This window comes from Bos grunniens, chromosome 29 (genome assembly GCF_055505025.1).
Source record: "Bos grunniens cultivar Pamir isolate PY7600 chromosome 29, Bosgru_T2T1.0, whole genome shotgun sequence".
NCBI lineage: Eukaryota > Metazoa > Chordata > Mammalia > Artiodactyla > Bovidae > Bos > Bos grunniens.
The window spans coordinates 23,639,476-23,662,836 of NC_141193.1; the positions used below are offsets into that span (position 1 = coordinate 23,639,476).

The 23,361-nt window shown below is 37.4% G+C and overlaps 2 protein-coding genes and 1 pseudogene across 2 annotated transcripts; all 3 read right to left on the reverse strand.

The window, feature by feature from the left end:
- Positions 1–1,028: 1,028 nt before the first annotated feature.
- LOC147342319 (olfactory receptor 8G3-like) lies at positions 1,029–2,396 on the reverse strand. The gene has a single exon (XM_086384343.1). It carries the CDS (start codon positions 2,216–2,218, stop codon positions 1,295–1,297), a length of 924 nt encoding a protein of 307 aa, XP_086240469.1. The 5' UTR covers positions 2,219–2,396; the 3' UTR covers positions 1,029–1,294.
- An 8,803-nt stretch (positions 2,397–11,199) lies between these two features.
- On the reverse strand, positions 11,200–12,135 carry LOC147342320 (olfactory receptor 8G2-like). The gene has a single exon (XM_086384344.1). The coding sequence runs from the start codon at positions 12,133–12,135 to the stop codon at positions 11,200–11,202; it is 936 nt and encodes a 311-aa protein (XP_086240470.1).
- Positions 12,136–19,123: 6,988 nt separating this feature from the next.
- LOC147342321 (olfactory receptor 8G2-like) lies at positions 19,124–20,044 on the reverse strand (annotated as a pseudogene).
- Between the last annotated feature and the right edge of the window lie 3,317 nt (positions 20,045–23,361).

Consider the following 23,361-nt stretch of genomic DNA (forward strand, 5'->3'; position numbering starts at 1 on the left):
TCTATTAAGTCAATGATACTATCTAACCATCTCATCCTCTGCAGCTCCCTTCTCCTCCTGCCCTCAGTCTTTCCCCACATCAGGGTCTTTTCCAATGAGTCGGCTCTTCACATCAGGTGACCAAAGTATTGGAGTTTCAGCTTCAGCATCAGTCCTTCCAATGAATATTCAGGGTTGATTTATTTTGGGATTGACTGTTTTGATCTTTGTTTTCCAGTGGACTCTCAAGAGTATTCTCCAGCATCACAATTTGAGAAAATATATTTTCCAGACTCAGCCTTCTTGATGGTCCTACTGTCACATCGATACATGACTACTGGAAAAAACGTTACTTGGCTATGCGGACCTTTGTTGGCAATGTGACATCTCTGCTTTTTAATATGCTCTCTAGGTTTGTCATAGCTTTTTTTCCTAGGAGCAAGTTTCTTTTAATTTTGTGGCTGCAGTCACTGTCCAAAGGGATTCTGGAGCCCAGGCAAATAAAATCTGTCACTGTTTCCTCTTATTCCCCACCGATTTTCCATGGAGTGATGGCACCAGATGACAAGATCTTAGTTTTTTGAATGTTGAGTTTAGAAAGTATTTTACCACTCAATGAGATTTAAACTAGAATATAAAAATTACAAAATTACAGTTACTGACCTCATGAAATTTGAAACTTCATATTAAGGAGGTCTAATATCTATCATAATGAAACACAATATGAAAATAAAACTCGAGTGAAATCAGAGAGACATACTGTGGCCACCTGATGTGAACAGCCAACTCATTGGAAAATACCATGATGCTGGGAGAGATTGAAGGCAGGAAAAGTAGGAGAAAACAGAGGATGAGATGGTAGGATGGCATCACCAATTCAAGCGACATGTGTTTGAGCAAAGTCCGGGAGATAGAGAAGGACAGGGAAGCCTCACGTGCTGAGTTCATGTGGTCACAAACAGTTGGACATGACTGAGTGACTGAACAACAACAGAGAGAAATAGAAATTTGAAAGGGTCTCCTAATGGATTCAGAATAGAGAACATTAGTTGCAACATCTTGGAATTTTTATTAATTTCAAATAATATTCTCTATTACTTATTAGTTCTGACCTAATCTCCAAAGAATCCATCTCTCAGAGTCTGATTAATATATTTGTTGGAAAACAAGTTACTGAGACCTATTATGAAAGGATCAATTAAGGTTAGAGGTTTCTCTATTAAATATATTGTAGATAATTAAGAATTGGGGAATTCCTTGGCAGTCCAAATAACTGATATGCCATCATAATATTGACTCTGTTCATATATGTTTTTCACAGTCTAAACTTTTTTTTCAGGGCAAATTTGACATCCCTATTCCGTAGGCTATAGATCAGGGGATTTAGCATGGGCACAATGATGGTATAAAACACAGAGGACACTTTCCCTTGGTCCGTGGAGCTGACTGATGATGGCTGTAGGTACATGAATGCAGCAGATCCATAAAAAATAGCAACAGCAGCAATGTGAGAACTGCAGGTGCTGAAGGCTTTGGACCTGCCCTCCATGGAGTGGATTTGGAGGATGCTGGAAATGATGAAGATGTAGGAAGCAAGAATAACTAGAGCAGGAGTCAAAATGTTGAATGCACTCAAAACTATAACCAATAATTCATTGACATAGATGCTGGAACAGGATAGCTCCAAGAGTGGAAAGAGATCACAGAAATAATGGTTAACGATATTGGTCTTGCAGAAAAAGAGTCTCAACATAAATCCTGTATGGATTGTGGATCCAGTGATGCCCAAAATATAAACTCCCACTGTGAGGCAGAAGCAGATGTAATAAGACATGGTGATGTTGTAAAGCAAGGGGTTGCAGATGGCAACATAGCGGTCATATGCCATTGCAGCCAACATGTGACTTTCTGCAATAGCAAAAATGATGAAGAAATAAAGTTGAGTCATGCATTCAGGATAGGAGATAATATTCTTCTCTGTCACAAAGTTCACCAGCATTTTGGGGGTAATGATAGTCGACTGACAGAGATCAATAAAGGACAAGTTGGTGAGGAAATAGTACATGGGGGTGTGCAGGTGAGAACTGAGCCCAATCAGTGTGATCATGCCCAGGTTCCCCACCACCGTGACCACATAGATTCCTAGGAAGAGGAGGAAAAGGTGCAGCTGGAGTTGTGGCTGTTCTGTGAGCCCAGCGAGGATAAACTCAGTCACTGAGGATTGATTTCCGGGGTCCATTTTCTTCTCAGTCCCTTCTATATTTAAAGAGAAAATGAGAATATTTTATGCCTGTGTGTGCATGTGTGTGAGTGTCTGTGTGCACGTGTGTACGTGTGAGTGGGTGTTGGGGAGAGTAATTCTGGGTAAGTCATTGTTCAGTCTCTCACCAAAGAAGACTCATAATGCAGTGATCTCCTGAGACAATGATGTTAGTTGAACCAGAGAAAAAAATAAAATTAAAATTAATTATTTTGTAATTAAGATACTTCATAAAATTTTAAGAGAAAATACCAATTTCTAGATTTTTAACATCAGAGTGAATATTACTATTGTTACTTCTGAAGACTTTTTCTTTCTTTCCATATTCTTTACATATGTATTAATAATACTCATGTAAAATGCATAGTATTTTTATTTCACTCAGAATATATAAGTAGTGTGTGCTTTCTCTAGTAAATTAACATATAATTCATAAATATGAAAAGTAATTGTATTAATTTCAGATATTTTCTGCACTAGAATCATAACTCAAAATATCTGAAGGACCGGGGAACTATCTGTATCATTTCACCTGAGGTCTATTTCTTTAATGTCCCAACGTCCTTCTCCCTGGACTATGACCCCAGGGGGAAGAAACATAACTGCATGGCAGACATCATCCTTATACCTCAATAGGTTTTCCAGACTCAAGAACCTTCCTCCTTTATTCTAATTTTGATAACTGGGAGTCAGAATATAATGACCCCAATATAGGTCATGTATGCCACCACTGTGACCAGGGGATCAGTGTACAAAGTTTAGTTCCTGGAATTTGCACTTCATGGTTGATGGAAAAGATGAGAATACTATAATCCCACTCCCCCCACCCCAAATATGAGAAGCATTTTTGAACACAAATACTAGGTCCTGTTTATTCTGGTCTTTTTTATTAATATAATCCTATATTTTGCAGATGCTCTCTATGGAATTCAAAGATGATAGAGATGTGGATTAGTAGAGCACATGCAAAATACAATTAGAAATTTTAATGTAAACTCAGTAATTGTCAACTGTGGAATATGTTCTTTGTTTAAAGACCAACTCACTTTTAGTTTACATTTGTATAGATAATGAGTAGATTCTAGAAAATGGAAATTCATAATCTTACTTAAAACTCAAACAATAGTTTTTCATTAAAGATGCAATACTTTATCTGATAGAGAAAAACTGGAAAACTAATAAACTAGTAAAATGACCTAAACTCTGCCATATTAGAATGGTTAGACTAAGCATGTTTTTCTAGCAAAATTAAAACCCGTGTGACACCTGACAGGTATCGTTCAACATGTTGGTTTTTCCAAGAGTTATTGGGCTCATTTTATATGTCACCAATAGAATGAAGTAAAAATAATTGCTTAAAACTACTGGAGAAATATTTGGTTTCACAACAAAACAAACACTCCAACTACCAAAATACCCAGGTCTTTCAGGGAAAATGTTGATTTCATCTTAAATAAATAATTACTTAGCAGGAATTATTAATAACAGTAAGCACCTGATGCTTGGATTAAATAATCTTTAACATCTCAGTTTCACTGTTTCATAATTTTATAATTCTTAAAAAATCTGCCTGCAATGCAGGAGACAGAGGAGAATCCCTCTGTCTCAAATCACAGGTTTGATCCCTGTGTTGGGAAGATTCCCCTGGAGGAGGAAATGGCAACCCACTCCAGTATTCTTACCTGGAGAATCCCATGGACAGAGGAGTCTGGCGGGTTATTGTCTATGAGGTCACAAAGAGTTGGACATGACTTAGTGACTAAACACTCACACATAAGCCCTGATAGCAAGTTAGAATTAGTGGACTGAAGCGTCCATGAACTTCATACTTACCACAAGACCTTGAGATAATCAGATCTGCTCTCCAATTCTGAAAAAGCAAAAATCCGTTTCATGTGAAAATTAAGTAAAATGATTCTCACAAGGAGCTTAGCCCAGTCCCTGGCTCTTGGTAAGAAAATGTCAGTGTTATTTTACTGTTAACCTATTCAGCTTCTCCCTATAATATGCTTTATTTGACCAGCATTTTTATTCTTTAATCATGGCCAGAATTTTAAGTTTTCTTATCCTTAGAACATCTTCTTGTTGCTCCTTTCTACATTAATACATATAGTAATATAGAGATTTGAAATATTTTACTGAATATTAACTTCTTAAATTATGAAAATTTTCCATGGTCTCCAAAAAAGTCAAGCCAAATTATTTGTCATTTCTAGATTCACATCATCTGACAAGAAAAATTTTCTTTTTGATGTTCCAACAGGTATCACAAGTTTTATTTCACAAAAGAACATAATAAGCTCTCATTTTTGACTCATCAAATTCCTTTAACTCGTCTCACTCTATGCCCTTTATCTTATAAAATGTACTTGATTTTGAAGACCCTTTAGTTAAGGACTTTAACAGTGGAAGCCCAAGTTAATAATAAAATTTTCTATGTGCCCATGAATATATTTTTATATTATATTTAGTACATAAATAAATCTGCATCAATTATTATGGCTTATTTATTGATTTTTCTTCAGCACTAGAGTGTTTTGTTTACTCAATACAATGTTTGGCATGGTGCCTTACATACAGCAAGCATCAATAAACATGAGCTTTTAATAAAAATCATTTGAAAGATGCTTAGCTACATGTTAATATAGACTCCACATAAGTGAACAAAATTCTCACACCATCTCTGTCAAAGTGAGTAGAGAAGGAAGTGTTGGTCACGATTTTATTCAGCCAGGGACAGGAAAGTGTCCTTGCTCGTAAGGTAGTCTTTGCTCATTTGCTCTTGTTTAGTCACTCGGTCATGTCTGATTCTTTGCAAGGACTGCAGCATGGACTGTACATGCCAGGTTTGTACAGTCCGTAGACTGTAGCACGCTAGGCTTCCCTGTCCTTCACCATCTCCCAGAGTTGCACAAACTCATGTCCATTGAATCAGTGATGCTGTTCAACCATCTCCTCCTCTCCTTGCTCATAATGTAGTGTGAATATTAGAGTGAGGACAGATAGCTATTTAAAAAAGGAAGAAAGAACACCTTTCCGCATTTGTAATTGCACTTGGAGGCAGCCCTAGAGGGCTTCCCAGGTGGTGCTAGTGGTAAGGAACCTGCCTGCCAACGCAGGTAGATGTAAGAGATGCAGGTTCTATCCCTGGGTTGGGAAGATCCCCTAGAGGAGGGCATGGCAGCCCACTCCAGTATTCTTGTCTGGAGAATCCCATGGGCAGAGGAGCCTGGTGGGCTACAGTCCATGGGGTCACAAAATGTTGGACACAACTGAAGTGATTTAGCACAGAGCCACAGTTGAAGATCTAAAATCATAAAAGTCAGGGCTGGGATTCAGACACACAGTCCTTGTTCCCTGAAATTTCAGAGTTATGTGTTTCTCCCCAATGTCTCTGAAGGGCGAGGGGGATCTGATGATGTTGGTGGATAGTTCTGAATACTAACCTTGCAGGGCTGTTAGGTGTTGAGGTGTCACAGCCTAATAGCCTCCATGGTAATGATATGTCACTGGTCCTGACCTCTGATGAAAGTAATGGCTCTCAGTAAAGATTGGTTGATATGAATGATAATTTTATACTCTGCATATTGATTCTTAGAGTCTAATTAGGAAAAATGAGAGTGAACTCCCATTAGGTTCATATCCCATAAGTATCAGCTCTTGGGAAAAGAAGCAATTAGAATTTTGCTTTTCCCCCTTTGGCCCTCATGTGTTTAATAGTGTCATGTAGCTGTGATTCAGTGCTCTTGTTGGATTCTGTATTGTAAACAGGATGTGACAGACTGAGTTTGTTAGAGCTTGTAACAATTTCATGTTAGAGCTCAGTAAATTTCATGTCCACCTATCAATGAAGTAATTTCCCACTAGGTGAAAATGAGAAAATCGAGGGAAACAAACTTTATAAGTAAGATGTGAAAGCCTTTTTTTTTTTCTTTTTCATGTACAATACTAATTGTGCTTAAATATTATGATGTATTCAGAAAGCAAAAATACTTGTATTATTTTAGTATCCGTGAGGAACTGGGAGTGTACCTGATAATAGAGTGCTCAGAAATACATGGAGAATTAAATACTGGTATTTAGTTTAGAAAGGTGTGTAAGACTGAAAAAGGAGAATGGAGTCAAGAAGTCATTTCAGGATGGAAAAGCAGCATGCCACGGTCATAGGGATGAACCCAGCAATGTTGAGATCTTACAGAACTACCTGGAACAACTTAAGAGCTTTGTAGTAGATACTAACAGTTATGAAAATAGTAGTATATTTTGATTATACCCTATACGTTTTATTTTAACCAATTTCATATGTCATCCTCATCAGACGCACTGTTAACTTCAAATGTTGACTCTAGATGGAACAACATACAGTTGTTTAGGGCTAAATGTAAATATTGAAAGAGTGCAGGAGATTGCTGGTTATTCCTAATTTTCCTTCTCCCATTTTTCCTCAATAATAAATTCCCCGAATCTTAGTTGGGTGCATGGCTATCTAGACACCTTGGTATTTTCTTTTAAAAAAAATAATTTATTTATTTTAATTGGAGGCTAATTACTTTACAATATTGTGTTGGTTTTTGCCAAACATCGACATGAATCAGCCAGGGGCGCACATGTGTTCCCCATCCTGAACCCCGCTCCCACCTTCCTCCCCATCCCATCCCTCTGGGTCATCCCAGTGCACCAGCCCTGAGCACCCTGTCTCATGCATTGAACCTGGACTGGTGATCTATTTCACATATGGTAATATACATGTTTCAATGCTATTCTCTCAAAGCATCCCACCCTCACCTTCTCCCACAGAGTCCAAAAGACTGTTCTTTATAGCTGTGTCTCTTCTGTCTCGCATACAGGGCTATCGTTACCATCTTTCTAAATTCCATATATATGCATTAGTATACTGTATTGGTGTTTTTCTTTCTGACTTGCTTCACTCTGTTTAATAGGTATTTTCTTAACCTCTCTTCCAGCTAAGCTTGATCGCCTGGCCAAATTGCACCAAAGGGAAACAGGAAAAGGTAAGTTCTGTCACTTCAAGTGGTGGTCTTCAAGTTAGGGGATGTTTCCTTCCCTTCTACATCTTTTCTTCTGATGGCTGAGGGATGAAGATGCAAGATCTGCCTGGAGCTATTGTCTGAGACCAAGAGATGGATGGAAGCTAGATGTTGTAGCAGATCACAATTTAAAAGAAGTTTATGTGCCGCAGTGAGCCACTGAACCAGTCCTGAAGATCTTTAAGGCATCATGGTGCATGTGTGTGTGTGGGAGTGTGTGTGATGTACAGTGAAACCTAATTGCAGCTAAGTTTAATTGCAATTAATTTTGAAAATAAAAGAAATGCAAACTAAAGATCCTGGAGCATGCTAATTGTACATCAAGAACAGGTTTTTTTTTTTCCCTTACTTTTTTAAAGAAATTAATATAGGGTTGAATCCAAGTTAATGAGAATAAATTCTGTATGGAACATTAAGTCCATCAGAGTGCCTACTTTAGAATGCATTTACTCAGTCATGCTGTTTTCAATTACTAAAACATTTGAAAATATCTCCTGCCATAATAATGTTTAACAAATCTTACGTATTCATTAAAATCTTTCTCATTTGTAGTAGATCTCCAAGTCCTTGATTTCTATTTTTTGTGTTTTGGAAATACTCTGATATCTATTCTAATATGTTAATACCACATCTTCCACTAGTTCTCAGATTGAGATCCATAACCCTGCAGATCCATAGAAAATTCCTAAGGAGGCTTTAAATTTTTACCTTTCTTGGTACTTTTAAAGTTTGTGTGTGCTGGGACTTCCCTGATGACTCAGACAGTAAAGAATCTCCTGCAAAGCAGGAACCCCAGGTTCAATCTCTGGGTCAGGAACATCCCCTGGAGAAGGAAATGGCAACCCACTCCAGTATTCTTGCCTGGAGAATTCCATGGACAGAAGACCTGGTGGGCTACAGTCCACGGGGTCACAAAGAGTTGGACAGGACCGAGTGACACACACATTCACATTTTAAATTTTGTAACACTTTTTAAAGTTTTAAATATTTATAAATGTTTGAAAACACAAAAAATTTTCATAGTCATTTTCATATATCAAACACCAATGTAAGAAATTTACTAGCTGTTTTTTGATTAATGTGTAGTGTACTAAAATAGAAATACATGTGGGTGCTCTGGTTCAAAGAAATAACATACGGAACTCACATTCTCCCATGGATACAATGAATTTAGAGCTACATAGAAAATAATTTCCTGTGGGGTGGTTTTTTGGGGAGAGGAGGACTAGTTGATCAATTTTTACACATTGGGCAAACAAGAAAAGGCCACACTGAAGTGGATTTGAGAGGCTGAGACACAATCTTGTCATAAACCACAGCTCGCTGCAACAAACCACAGTCAGCATACTCAGAACCCTGAGCTTCTGCTTGACGAGCTAACAGCTTGAACCCCACATCTGGCACTACAACTGTTGAGACCTGAACCAAATAGAGAAGTCCACAAAACGTTTAGCAGGAAAGTGAGCAGGGCTTGTGATCATGAGACCCACAGTGCTATAGTGACACGAGAAACAGTTCTTTAAAAAGAAGTTCAATTTTTTGGTCTGCTGGGCCTTCAGTGTTGCCTGCAGGTTCAGTCGTTGTGGTGCACAGGTTTCTCTAGCTGCAGCATTTGGGCTTTGTTGCCCTATGACACGTGGGAATCTTAGGTCCCTGAGTAGGGATTGAATCCGTGTCCCCTGCATTGGAAGGCAGATCCTGAACCACTGGACCACCAGGAACATCCCCGAGAAACCACTCTTAAAACTCACATTCAGGCAGACTGAGCCACCCCAGAGCTCAGCTCAAGGCAACTCACTTTTAGAAAAGCACCTGGGCTTTTTGTGAAAGAGGCTTTTTTGCTTATTTTTAAGCATAGGCAAGAGGAATAGGCATCTGAGGAGACACACATTGAGAGCTTATTGATATACTCTCTGGGATATAGGCAAGAGGGCAGAAGGTCTGCACTCTCCCTGTCCCTCACTCGAGCTTCCAGTTATCTCCTGGAAGGGAGATCATACTCTTGTCTGGAACCCTGACTTTTGTGGCTGGGGCTCAGAGGACTGTTCATTGGAAGGACTGATGTTGAAACTGAAACTCCAATACTCTGGCCGCCTGATGCAAAGAGCCTACTCATTGGAAAAGACTCTGAGGCTGGGATTAAAGGCAAGAGGAGAATGGGACAACAGAGGATGAAATGATTGGATGGCATCACCGACTCAATGGACATGAGTTTGAGCAAACTCAGGGCCATAGTGAAGGACAGGGAAGCCCGGTGTGCTGTAGTTCATGGAGTTGCAAAGAGTCAGACATGTCTTAGCAACTGAACAATAACAATTCAGAGGACACCGCTAGGTCACCTGGCTGTGGTCATCAACCAGGCTCTTATGGTTGAATCTCAGGATTAAACTGATAGAGAAAGAGCTCAGAAATGGGAAGAATTTAACCAGGTCTTTAATAAATAATTTATAAAAAAATACTAAGAGATCATAAGAGCCATTGTTTTCATTCTATCAGTGCATCTGTACTTGTTATATCAGATAAGATAGCACACTAGCCAAAGAGCATCAATCTGGCAAATAAGATGATTTGAATTGGGAAGAGACAGAAAACACTGAGTATTTAGAATATCATGCAAATTCATAGGTACAAGATGTTAAATGAGACACAATAAAACAACGTAGGAGAAAAGATATTTCAAAGAAACAACTGACATGAAATGGTGATTATTTGTAAGTTATAGGAGGAAAGAGCATTAACCATATGACAGTGATACAGCTTAGCTGGGATGTTGGCTTTCATGAGCATCTGCTTTCATAAATAGCTATTTCTTGTCTAAAGATAAGACAATATTGTTGAGGCTGTTTTATAAAATTACTGCTACATATTGCTTTATTATATCAAGTATAACAATTGAATCTCTAATGTGTGCTCAGTTGCTCAGTCGTGTCAATTGAATCTCTAATGTGTGCTCAGTTGCTCAGTCGTGTCCAACTCTTTGCAGCCCCAAGGACTCTAACCTGCCAGACTCCTCTCTCCACGGAATTTTGCAAGCAAGAATACTGGAGTGGGTTGCCATTTCCTACTCCCGGGGATCTCCCCTAACCAGGGATCAAAACTTCATATCTGTGTCTCCTGCATTGGCAGGCATATTCTTTACCAATAGCATCACCTGGAAAGCCCCACATCTCTGAGACTCAAATGACTCTTTTTCTTTTTCTTTGATGAAGTCAGGTTTGAATATTTTTGATTATTTTCATGATATCAGAAGAAATAAATAGGAAAAAAGTATGAAAGAGATCTGGAGGAAAGAAACTCAGTCTTATAGGGAACTGAGGTGGCTTTATGTATAGAAGAAAATTCCTAGGGAGGCTTTAGATCTGCCCACAATTACCTGGGGCCAAAATATAACTCTGAGTACAATCATGGGTTCTGGAGCCAAACCCTCCACATCCTATCATTTGTTACTTTTGGGACCATGACATTTACTCATGGTCCCAAACTAAATGCCTTTCAATTTCATTTTCCTCCTAAGAGAAATAATAGTCTGATGTGCTTATATAATACTGTGAATATCAAATAAAGTTATCCATTTAAATTCTGGATATTGTGTTTTATACAAAATTATATGGATTACTACGATTAATGTCAAAATCTTCATCTTCTTCCTCTGTTTTTCTGCTGGTTTGGATTATCACTAAAAATAAAACTAAGACCACTTTATCTTCTGGAGTTTTTTTACTTTATTCATAATCACAGCCTATGATTTTACATATAAATATTACAATATAGGTTCAAGGAGTGGCCTGGATAAAATCTTGGAGATGTGTTATATAGGCAAGTATGATTGCTTTTTTCATACCCAATAAGCTTAATACATAATATACCTTAGTGAATCAAATGACTGATACGACATCATCATATTGTTTCTATTCATATACACTTTCCACTGTCTACAATTTTTTTCAGGGCGAATTTGACATCCCTATTTCGTAGACTATAGATCAGAGGGTTTAGCATGGGCACGATGATACTGTAAAACACAGAGGACACTTTCCCTTGGTCCATGGAGCTCACAGATGAAGGCTGCAGGTACATGAATGCTGCAGATCCATAGAAAACAGCAACAGCTGAGATGTGGGAACTGCAGGTGCTGAAGGCTTTGGACCTGCCCTCAGTGGAACGAATATGCAGGATGCTGGAGATGATGAAGACATATGAAGTGAGAATAGCTAAGGCAGGAGTCAGGATGTTAAATGCACTCAAGAATATAACCAATAATTCATTGACATAGATGCTGGAGCAGGAGAGCTCCAAAAGTGGGAAGAGATCACAGAAATAATGGTTAACCACCTTGTTTTTGCAGAAAAGGAGTCTCAACAAAAATCCTGTGTGAACTGTGGATCCAATGATTCCTAAAATATAAACTCCCATTGTGAGGAAGAGGCAGATGTGATAAGACATGGTGATGTTGTAAAGCAAGGGGTTGCAGATGGCAACATAGCGGTCATATGCCATTACAGCCAACATGTGACACTCTGCAATAGCAAAAGTGAGGAAGAAATAGAGCTGTGTCATGCATTCAGGGTAGGAGATGATGTTCTTCTCTGTCACAAAGTTCATCAGCATTTTGGGGGTAGTGACAGTGGAATGACAGAGATCAATAAAGGACAAATTGATGAGGAAGTAGTACATGGGGGTGTGCAGGTGAGAACTGAGCCCTATCAGTGTGATCATGCCCAGGTTCCCCACCACAGTGACCACGTAGATTCCTAGGAAGAGGAGGAAAAGGGGCAGCTGGAGTCGTGGTTGTTCTGTGAGCCCAGCAAGAATGAACTCAGTCACTGAGGAGTGATTTCCAGGGTCCATTGTCCTCTCCAAGGTTCTAAGTTTAAAAACAAGAAAATGAGTGTATATGTGTAAGAAGACATGGTCATGTGAGTGTATTTTATGAGGGGGAGGGACGGATTCTGTGGAGCTCATTATTTGATCCCTCATCAGATGACATACATAAAGCAGAAATCTCTTGTGTCTCTCCTGCTACTTGGGGACAAACGATGATTCTCGTTGAACCAGAGAAGGAAATATAAACTTCACAACCCTTAGAATTCAAACACTTCCTCACTTTTGAAGAGAAAACACCATTTATGGATTTTAAAAATCAGTCAGAATGAACATTGCTATTTTTATTTCTGAGGACCTTTTCTTTCTTCCCATATTCTATATGTGTATGTTATTCATACTCATTTAAATTAGCATAAGATTTTTATCTCACTTGAAATAAGTAATAATGGTGTATACTTTCTATAATTAACAGAAGATTCACTCCCCATGTGATCTTGTGTTTATTACATCTACTCTCCAACACTCTTAAAAACAAAAACACCAATATGCATTTTATGTGAAAATTAAGTTAAACGATTCCCACAGGGAGTTTAGTGCAGTTACTTGCTCTTTGTAAGCAAATGTCATTTTGTTTTAACCTATTGAGTTTGTCCCTGTTATATCTTTCATTTGACTGATATTTTCATTTCTAAATGATGACCAGAGTTTTAAATTTTCTTTTCCTTAGCACATCTTCTTATTGCTCCTTTCTATATACATTAACACATACAGTAAAAATAGAGATTTTAATTATTTTATTTGCTATTAGCTTTCTAAATTATCAGTATTATTTATCAATTAACAGTATTTTCCATTGTCTCTAAATATATTCAAGTCAATTTGTTATTTAAAGATGTATGTCATCTGACATACATTAGGACCTTTTTTTAAGGTCCTAATAGCTGTCACATGGTTTAATTATTTAACAAAAAAGCATGGTGCACTGTCATTTTTGACTCATTAGATTCCTTTAGCTTTTTTCTCTTTATCCCCTTTATCCTGTGAACTAAGAGTCAATATCCTTAAGTTAAGAACTTAAATAGTGGAAGGCCCAGTTAATAAAACCATTTTCTATGTGCCCCAAAATACATTTTTTATCTGGTAAAGAATTAACCTACCAATGCAGGAGACACGGGTTCGATCACTGGGTCGGGAAGATCCCCAGGAGAAGGAAATGGCAACCCAGTTCAGTATTCTTGCCTGGGAAATCCCAAGGACAGAGAAGCCTGGAGGGCTATAGTCCATTGAATTACAAAGAGTCAGACACAACTGAGTGACAACAACTCAGACACAACAACTAGACAACAACAACATGTTACATTTAATGCCTACACATCTGTATTTATTATTGAGAGTTATTTACTGGTTATTCTTCTGTACTAGATAATATTTGGCACCATGACTTACATAGAGTGAGAAGTTAACATAGACTTCATGGAAAAGGAAATGGCAACCCACTCCAGTATTCTTGCCTGCAAAATCCCATGGACAGAGGAACCTGGCATGCTGCTGTCCATCGGTCACAAAGAGTCGGACATGATAGCACCTAACCACCACCACCTCCTCCCCAAAACTTTAGAGCTATGGGTTTCTCCCCCAACTCTGAAGGTAAAAATGATTCTGATGATGGTGGTGGATAGTTCTGAGTACTAACCTTTCAGGATTTCTTGGTGTTGAGGGTCATAATCTAAAAGTCTCTGTTTTTGTGATTTTGCATCACTGGTCCTGACCTCTGGTGAAGCTGATGATCCTTAGCAAAGATGGTTGATATTAACGGTGATTTTATATTCTCAGTATTGACGCTAAGAGTCTGATGTGTAATAAGTAATGATTCTTACTTCCCTTTGGAACCTTATTCCACAAGTATCAACTCTTGGGAAAATTAGACAATTAGAATTTCTCTCTTTTCTCCATTGCATCTCAAGTGTTTAATATGGTCACATGGATGTGGTTCATTGCTCTTGTTAGATTACACATTGTAAGCAAGGATGTGATAGTTTTTAGAGCTCCAGTGAATTTCATGTCAAGTTAATTGAAAGTTCAAAATTTCAGGAAATTACAAAGACATACACTAAAGGAGTTTTCTAAAGTGATTTTTCACAAGGGAAATAATAGATAATGAGATAGCAACTTTTACATGTAAGCTTTAAAAGTTTCTGTTTTCATTTTCTCTATTAACTGTATTTATCTATCATGATACACCCATAAAACAAAAATGCTTTTAACATTTTAACTTGGGGACTGAATGCATCTGTTAGATAGTGCCATAATCCCATGAGTCCTAACAAGTCTAACAAGGAAAAATAATGACTTATTTTTCTCTGATATTATAAGAAGTATGTTGAGAAACAATATAGAGATACATGTGTTATCGAGATTATTTTAATTCTACATAAATTCTGAATTGTATTTGCTAGGAAATAAAAATTGTATATAATGTCTTTATTCAAAATACTTGTTAAATGTTATATCATTTTGAGGGAAAATTTAGTATGAAATGTGTTGATAAAGTTTACTTTTTCAGCTTTGAGATATAATTGACATGTAACATTGTATAAGCTTACTATATACAATTGATTTGATACAATTTAATATTGCAAATTGATTTCCACTATGGTTTTAGCCAGCACATCCATCATGTCACATAGTCACCATTTCCATTTTATGGTAAAAATATTTAAGATTTACTCTACTAGAAACATATAAAATGGACTTCCCTGGTGATCCAGTGGTTAAGACTCTGCACTTCCACTTCAAGGGGCTCAAGTTTAATCCCTAGTTAGGGAACTAAGATCTCACATGCCATATGGCCAAAAAAATTTAAAAAAAATTAAATAAAAAAAAGAAACATATAATACAATATATTAACTGTAGTCATTATTCTCTATATTAGATCCCCAGAGCTATTTATCTTACAACTGGAAGTTTGTGCTTTTTGACCTGCATCTCCTTATACTCCAATTGACCATCTGGTAAAAACCATTCTACTTTTGGTTTCTATGAGACCAGATTTGTCAGATTCCACATACAAGTGATATTATATGGTATTTGTCTTACTTTGTTTAACTTATTTCACTTAACCTAATGTCTCTGGGTCATTCCATGTTGTTTCAAATGACAGGATTGATTTCTTTCTCATGGCTCAATAATATTCCATTGTGTATATATCCCACATACCTTAGGCTATTTCTGTATATTGGCTAATCAAAGTTTGAAAGGCTTTAAATTATTTTTGGGTATCAAATTTTAATCTGATTTTTAAGGTATTTTTGCAAATTTCTGTGAAAAAAGGGTAGCATAAACATAGGATAGAATAATCCATAAAAACATAGGAAAATGTTGCTCATCAATAATTATCAGACCTTAGAACAATAAATATGGTACAATGTAACATAAAAAATTTTCCTTAACTTTCTGATAACTTTTATAGAATACTCACAAGCATTCTTTAATGATAAGGAGTACCATAAAAGACATCATTATTGCAGTATGTGTGAGGAACCAGAAATGTGCTAGATAATAGTGTGGAGTGGTCAGAAATACATGGACAATTGAAAACTTGCATTCATTATTGAAAGGTGTTTATAACTGAAAGGTGTGAAAAACTGGAAAAGAAGAATGGATTCAAGAAGCTATGTCAGGACTGGAAAGCAGCAAGAATGAAGTGGCAAGAATAAACTGCATTGCTGAGATATTATAGGAACTATTCCACCCAGCAGGACAAACAGTTTTCTGGCAGATCCTAATAGCTATGAAATATTAATATATTTTGCATGTTATGCATGCCATTTTAATCACAGTTCACATTATTATTCTTTTAGATACAAAGCCAAATTCAAATGTTAACTCTAGAGAGAACAACACACAGCTTTCTAGGACTAAATACAAATGCTGAAAAGAGTGGAAGACACTATTAGTTATTCCTAATTTTCTCTTTCTTCCTCAATAATAAATGCCTTGATTCTTTGTTGGGCAGGTGGCTACATAGATACCATGGTATTGCTTAGCCCTGCTTATAGCCACCTTGGACTATATGACTGGGTCACACCAAAGGGAAATAGGGGGTGAGGTCTGTCACTTCAGGCAGTTGTCTTCAAGTTGGGGGACATCCTCTCCTTCCCTGTCTTTAGTTCTGATGGCTGAGGGTTAGAGATGAAGGATGAATCTGGAACTATTGTCTGAGGCCAAATGATGGATGGAAGCTAGATGTTGAAGCAGAGCAGCAATTGGTAAGCAGCTTATGTCCCCAGTGAGCCACTGAAGCTGTCCTGAGTCACCCCTAGGTGTACGTACCATAGTATGTATGTGCTTCTGTGTGTGTGATGAACAGTCACACCTAACTGTGACTAAAACAGAAGATATAAAGTAATTTTCTGAAACCCACTCCTGTGACATCCTTGAAAATGCTAATTGTACATGAGGAATTGTACAGTTTTTAGAAATTAATATATGCTTGTATGAGAATTAATGAAAGACAAACTCTGTATGAGAGCTTTATCCAAGCTTATCATAGTGCCTAGTGTTAGAATATATTTATTGTATCATGTTCTTTCGATTATTAAAACAGTGTGCACATCTGTACTGGTATCTAAAAAATCCTATGTATTTGTTAATTTTTGTCTCATCTGTAGTAGTTCTTCTTCGAATTCTTTACCTCTCATTTTTGTGGTAAAGTTTCATTTTCACTTTGGAATCTGTGTGAAATCTACTCCAATATTTTAATAGCATATCTTCTACCAGTTCTCAAATCACTAGAGTCAGTGCAGACATGTTTTATCTTTCTTTAATCTTTTTATCTCTTTAATGCACAAATAGAGCTTCCCAGGTGGCAGTAATGGTAGAGAATCTTCCTGCCAATGGAGGAGATGTACAAGACACAGGTTTGATCTCTGAGTTGGAAAGATCCCCTGGAGGAGGAAATGGCAACCCACTCCAGTATTCTTGCCTGGAGAATCCCATGGACAAAGGTCACAGAGACTGTAGCCTAACGGTCTACAGTCCATGGGGTCACAGAGAGTCAGACATGACTGAGCATTGATCAGCAGAAATACATAAATGCATGCTCAGAAACAAACAAACAAAAATTCTCAGAAATATTCCTTCCCATCTTTCAGCCATCCATGTGAAAAAGTGTATTCAATATTGCTTGTTTAATGCATAGAGTAATAAAATAATTATTACACACATAAGCCTTATAAAACATCCTAGCAATAAAAATGGAGATTGATTTATAATATATAAAATTCATATTGGTTACACATAAACATAGACATATATACATACACATATGTATACATATGGATAGATACACATGTATACAGAGAGTTTTTATAGGATCAAAAAGTGGAGTATGAATTTGAGGAATGATTGGTATGTAGAAAGTCAAGAGGGAATTTTCCTCTAATTCTCAAAGAGAGGCATAAGATTGCCTTGCACATTATGAATTTAGGTTTTATGAAGTAAGATAAAACACTCTCTCACAGAAGTGTTACTATTACATGTCTGAAGGCAAGCTGACTTCCAAGAAAACACTACTTTAGAATTTTTAGATGAGACACATGATGTTTAAAACACAGTTTGAAAGGAAAAGTGAAAGTATTAGTCACTCAGTCGTGCCTGAATCTTTGTGACTCCAAGGACTGTAGCCCGCTTTGCTTCTCTGTCCGTGGACTTTTCCAGGCAAGAATACTAGAGTGGGTTGCCATTTCCACCACCAGGGGGTCTTCCAGGTCCAAGGATTGAATCCGTGTCTCCTGCATTGGCAGGCAGACTCTTTACTATCTGAGCCACCAGGGATTTTTACCACGTATAACATCTCATGCTGAGTCGAAGGGTAAAGAGGGTATTTATTGTTTATGTATACCTTTTTCCTCTTCAAAATAACTCAGTTGCTTTTCTATCAGATACTTTGGGGATAAGATGGGTACTTACCATTAAACAGAAAATAATTTTTCAATTTTAAATGCCTATGTGAATGAACCATCCATATGGTTATAATAATAAAAGAATATCACTTCTAAATCTAAGATTCTATAATGTGAATGGCAACAAAAAGATATATTTTTTAGAGACAAGAGAAAATAAGTACAGCATTATCAGAGAAATGGAGATGGTAGAATTATCTCAGAAATGTGGAGTAAAGAAAGCTGCACAAAGATATAAGTCAAAATACACATAATTCTTCAGGGCCATTTATAGCTGTCAATCTCTTCCACAATAGTGTGGACCATATGTATGTTCTATGACATAGAAATTATGTCTTATCACCCATCATATGCCCTTGTACTTCCTAATACATTTTATGCATAAAATAAGAATTAAAGATTGAGTTTTATAGATCGTAAATTGTTAAACATTGTTTACTTTAGAGATCTCATTTTTGGAGATATTTTTCTTATTAGTAAACAGCACCAGGCATACAAGATATTGAGAAAGTCAAAAGATACAGATCAGATGGATTTATTCCTTGAATTAAGATAAATAAATTTTGGAATTTCCCTGGCAATCCAGTGATTAGGACTCAACACTTTCACTGCAGTAGACCTGAGTTCAGTTCTTGGTTGGGGGAACTAAGATCCTGCAAGTCACACATTGCATCCAAAAAATAAAAAATTAAAAATAAAAAAATAATTTTTAAAAGATGAATAAGTCTTGACTAAAAAAATTCCATATTCCACGTGTATAATAATCCACATGAAGGCCTTTGGATATTGTTTTAATGTTTAGAGATAATACAGAATTTTATGGACATGTGGACACTGGCACATCCTCAAACAGTGCTGCTCTCCATATGATAACACTATGAGTCCAGTCCTCTCCCTGCCACATCCATCCCAAATAATCAAGTTTTAATAGTAGCAATGATCTCACTATTTGTGGACAAAAATTCCTGTGTCTGGACTATTTCCTTACCAAACTTTCTCAGGAAATCATAAATTTCTTCCAAGGTAAAATACTCTTTTTCACAGGAAACTTAATTTTCAAAGATTTTATTAAAGGCAATTTAGACATTGTTATTCCTCAGGCTGTAGATCAGGGCATTCAGCATGGGCACAATAATGGTCTAAAACACAGAGGACACTTTCCCTTGTTCCATGGAGCTGACTGATGAAGGCTGCAGGTGCATGAACGCTGCAGATCCATAGAAAATAGTGACAGCTGAGATGTGGGAGCTGCATGTGCTGAAGGCTTTGGACCTGCCCTCCTTGGAGTGGATTTGGAGGATGCTTGAGATGATGAAGATGTAGGAGCTGAGGATGGTCAGGATTGGAGTGAGGATATTAAATGCACTGAAACACAAAATAACAACTCATTGATGTAAGTACTGGAACAGGAGAGCTCCAGTAGAGGAAAAAGATCACAGAGGTAATGGTTGATCACATCAGCCTGGCAGAAAAGCACTCTTAGCATGCAGCCTGTGTGAGCTGTGGCACCAGCCAAGCCCATGATATAAACCCCGACTACCATGCAAGAACAGAGCTGAAAAGACATGGTGACATTGTAAAGCAAGGGGTTACAGATGGCAACATAGCGATCATATGCCAGTACAGCCAACATATGACATTCTGATACAACAAAACGAGGAAGAAGAAGAGTTGAGTCACACATGCTGGGTAGGAGATAGTATTCCTCTCTGTCACAAAGCTCACCAGCATTTGGGGGTAATGACAGTGGACTGACAGAGGTCAATGAAGGACAAGCTGCTGAGGAAATAGTACATGGGGGTGTGCAGGCGAGAACTGAGCCCAGTCAGTGTGATCATGACCAGGTTTCCCACCACCGTGACCACATAGATTCCTAGGAAGAGGAGGAAAAGGGGCAGCTGGAGTCCTGGATGCTCTGTTAGCCCAGCAAGGATGAACTCAGTCACTGAGGAGTGATTTCCTGCTGCCATTTTCCTCTGGGAATTTATTGAAGAACTGAAGAATTGAAGTGGATATTTATTGTCTTATAACACAATAATGTGTAATATAAAACCAAGACTTTTCAAGCAGATAGCTCCAGTTCTCTGTCTGTTCCTGATCTACATTAGTGGTCAAAGTGCATCTCAGTAACATAGGACATGTAAATATTAATAAATATAAGATAGAATGCTCCTTTGTTTGTTCTATGTTATCAAACCAAAGCACTCTCCCTGTGGGTCTCGGTATTGACCAGTCCCTAGACAGCCAAAGAAATTTTCTGTTAACTTTATTATAAGAACTTTCCATGATTTGTTTTCATTCCTCTCAACTCTTCTACAGAGCAAATACTAGTATGCCTATTTTACATGCTGGATAACTAATATAGTGGTTAGATATGTTCCCACAGTTAGGCATATAAAAAGTACATGATCAAGCATACAAAATAAGGCCTTTCTGTCTCACTTTCCATCTCTTCTTTTAGCTACTCATATCTGCCCTTCTATTTCTATCTCTTTGTCATATCAGAGCAACCATTTACTAATGTAAGTGGGAAAATTAATATAAAGTACTGACAGTAGTGTATCAATAACTGATCCTTTGCAGTGAATACCTTCACTATGGTCACCTTTTCAAAAATAATGAGAATTCAGAAGTGTGAAATATTAAAGCCTAAACTCATCCACCCTAAAATCTCTTATGGAATATTCACCATGTGCTAAATACTTTGTATGACCTCTTATGGTCCTGGGCTTAGGTTCTGGGAAACCAGAGCTTCAGAATGTCAATCTTTCATGATCCTTAGGCTATAACAACAGTATGGGTGTGGTCTTGGTGTCTTTGTACTCACCTTCAAATTCACCTTCAAACCAAAACACTCCCCCATAGGCACAAGAGACCAAAGCAGAAAGAATATTTGCATCTTTGTATCTTTGGGATATGGGGGAAGAAGGCTGATGATTCCATGCACAGCACAGTGTGATGACTTCAAAAGAAAGAGACCCAAGAAGTATCATCAGAGGTTATCGGTGTATCAAAACTGATTACTATTTATTCAGTGCATACTATGTGTTGTGAAAGGCTTTTTAAAAATGGTGTCCCAGAAATCTTATGAGTGTATTATCCCCATTATATAGATGAAGATGCCATTAATAAATTCAGAGCCTTAAGTGATTTGTTAGCCATGACTGGTTTTTCAATGTAAATGTGGATAATGATTTCCTAAGAGTACAGATAAAAAAAAGAAATTGACATAGCCATAAGAAACAGAAGTGGTAATTAAGGACTTGTGCTAATACTGATGTCTTCTGGAAATACTATTTCAAAGTCAAAACATGCATAAAACCTGTCCTAGATGCAAAGAGCTTAAAGCTAGAAAAATTTATAATCATAATACCAACATTTATTTTCTGCCACCCTCTTGTTATTGACACTTTTCATCCATAGACAGAAATTTCAGTTACGATTATGAAGATCATCATTTCAGAGTAAGGTCCTCTTAATCTTTAGCTAGCAAGACACTGCAAAATTGTGATTTTTATAAAAGTTACTTTTGTAGAATTTAGTGATAACAGCAGGTAAAACTGTTCACCTTTTTAAATACAAATTTACTTTTTTTAAAAAAGTGGAACTTGCACTTTAAGATATTATTTTGAGAATTATTCCATGGTACTGTACACTTAGACTTGTACTGAAAAAATATTATGCAAATATGTCTTATGGTACCATAAAAGAAATCATTATGAAATTTGTAGATGATATTAACATAGAGACTAACAGACACTTTTATGATGATAATGATTCTAAGAAGATACTATTAGCCTGTGGATCTGATAGCCTTTGATATTATAAAGAATTTAACAGTCTGTAAGTACAGTTTGCTGTGGACACTTAGGATAGAGAGATGAATAAGATAGAATCCCTACACTTCAGAATTTTACAGTCTAGAGAGAGTAGAGGGGCCAGACTAGACAATGTGATAAATGATTGAACAGATCCTCCAGAACATGGTGACTATGGTGCTAACCCAGGGTAGGGGTCAATGAAGGCTTCCAAAAGAAAGCTGAATCTGGAAGGATATAAGTAGGAATAAGTGAGGTCTGCAAAAAACATTCAAAATTGGAAAGCGCTGGCCTAACGAATCTGTGTTCAAAACATCTGGATGAAGAGAAAACACATCACTGCCAATGATTTCATTAAAAAGAACATAGCACTCGAAATTAAGGTAGTGATAATCACACAAGAAAAAAAATACATCTGGTGAATTGTGCTTAGTTCTGGGAGCTATAATTTACAATGGTGAATTTTAGATTATAATTATCCAAGACAACAATATTTGGATCAAAATACTTTACTCCAAGTACCTACACAACTAATAACATGAATTGGAATTAGATTTATTGTTTGTTACCTCAAAGGACAGAGCTGCAGTCCATAAAATACGTGTTTCAATAGCAAGACTGTCTTACCATTATATGGGTCTGAATATAATAAGGGCTGAATTATGAAAAAGATAGTTTTCTGCATTCAGAGGTTTTACATTGAGAAGTGAGTAACCATTTTTAGATAGCAATCATTTTTAGGAAGTCTCTGTAATTGTGTGTGAAGTGGTTCAGTCAGTTCAGTTCAGTTGCTCAGTCGTGTCCGATTCTTTGTGACCCTATGAATCACAGCACGCCAGGCCTCCCTGTCCATCACCAACTCCCGGAGATCACTCAAACTCATGTCCATTGAGTCGGTGATGCCATCCAGCCATCTCATCCTCTGTCGTCCCCTTCTCCTCCTGCCCCCAATCCCTCCCAGCATCAGGATCTTTTCCAATGAGTCAACTCTTCGCATCAGGTGGCCAAAGTACTGGAGTTTCAGCTTTAACATCAGTCCTTTCAATGAGCACCCAGGACTGATCTCCTTCAGAATGGACTGGTTGGATCTCCTTGCAGTCCAAGGGACTCTCAAGAGTCTTCTCCAACACCACAGTTCAAAAGCATCAATTCTTTGGCACTCAGCTTGCTTCACAGTCCAACTCTCACATCCATACATGACCACTGGAAAAACCATAGCCTTGACTAGATGGACCTTTGTTGGCCAAGTAATGTCTCTGCTTTTGAATATGCTATCTAGGTTGGTCATAGCTTTCCTTCCAAGGAGTAAGCATTTTTTAATTTCATGGCTGCATTCACCATCTGCAGTGATTTTGGAGCCCCCCCAAATAAAGCCTGACTTGTTTCCACTGTTTCCCCATCTATTTCCCAGGAAGTGATGGGGCCAGATGCCATGATCTTAGTTTTCTGAATGTTGAGCTTTAAGCCAG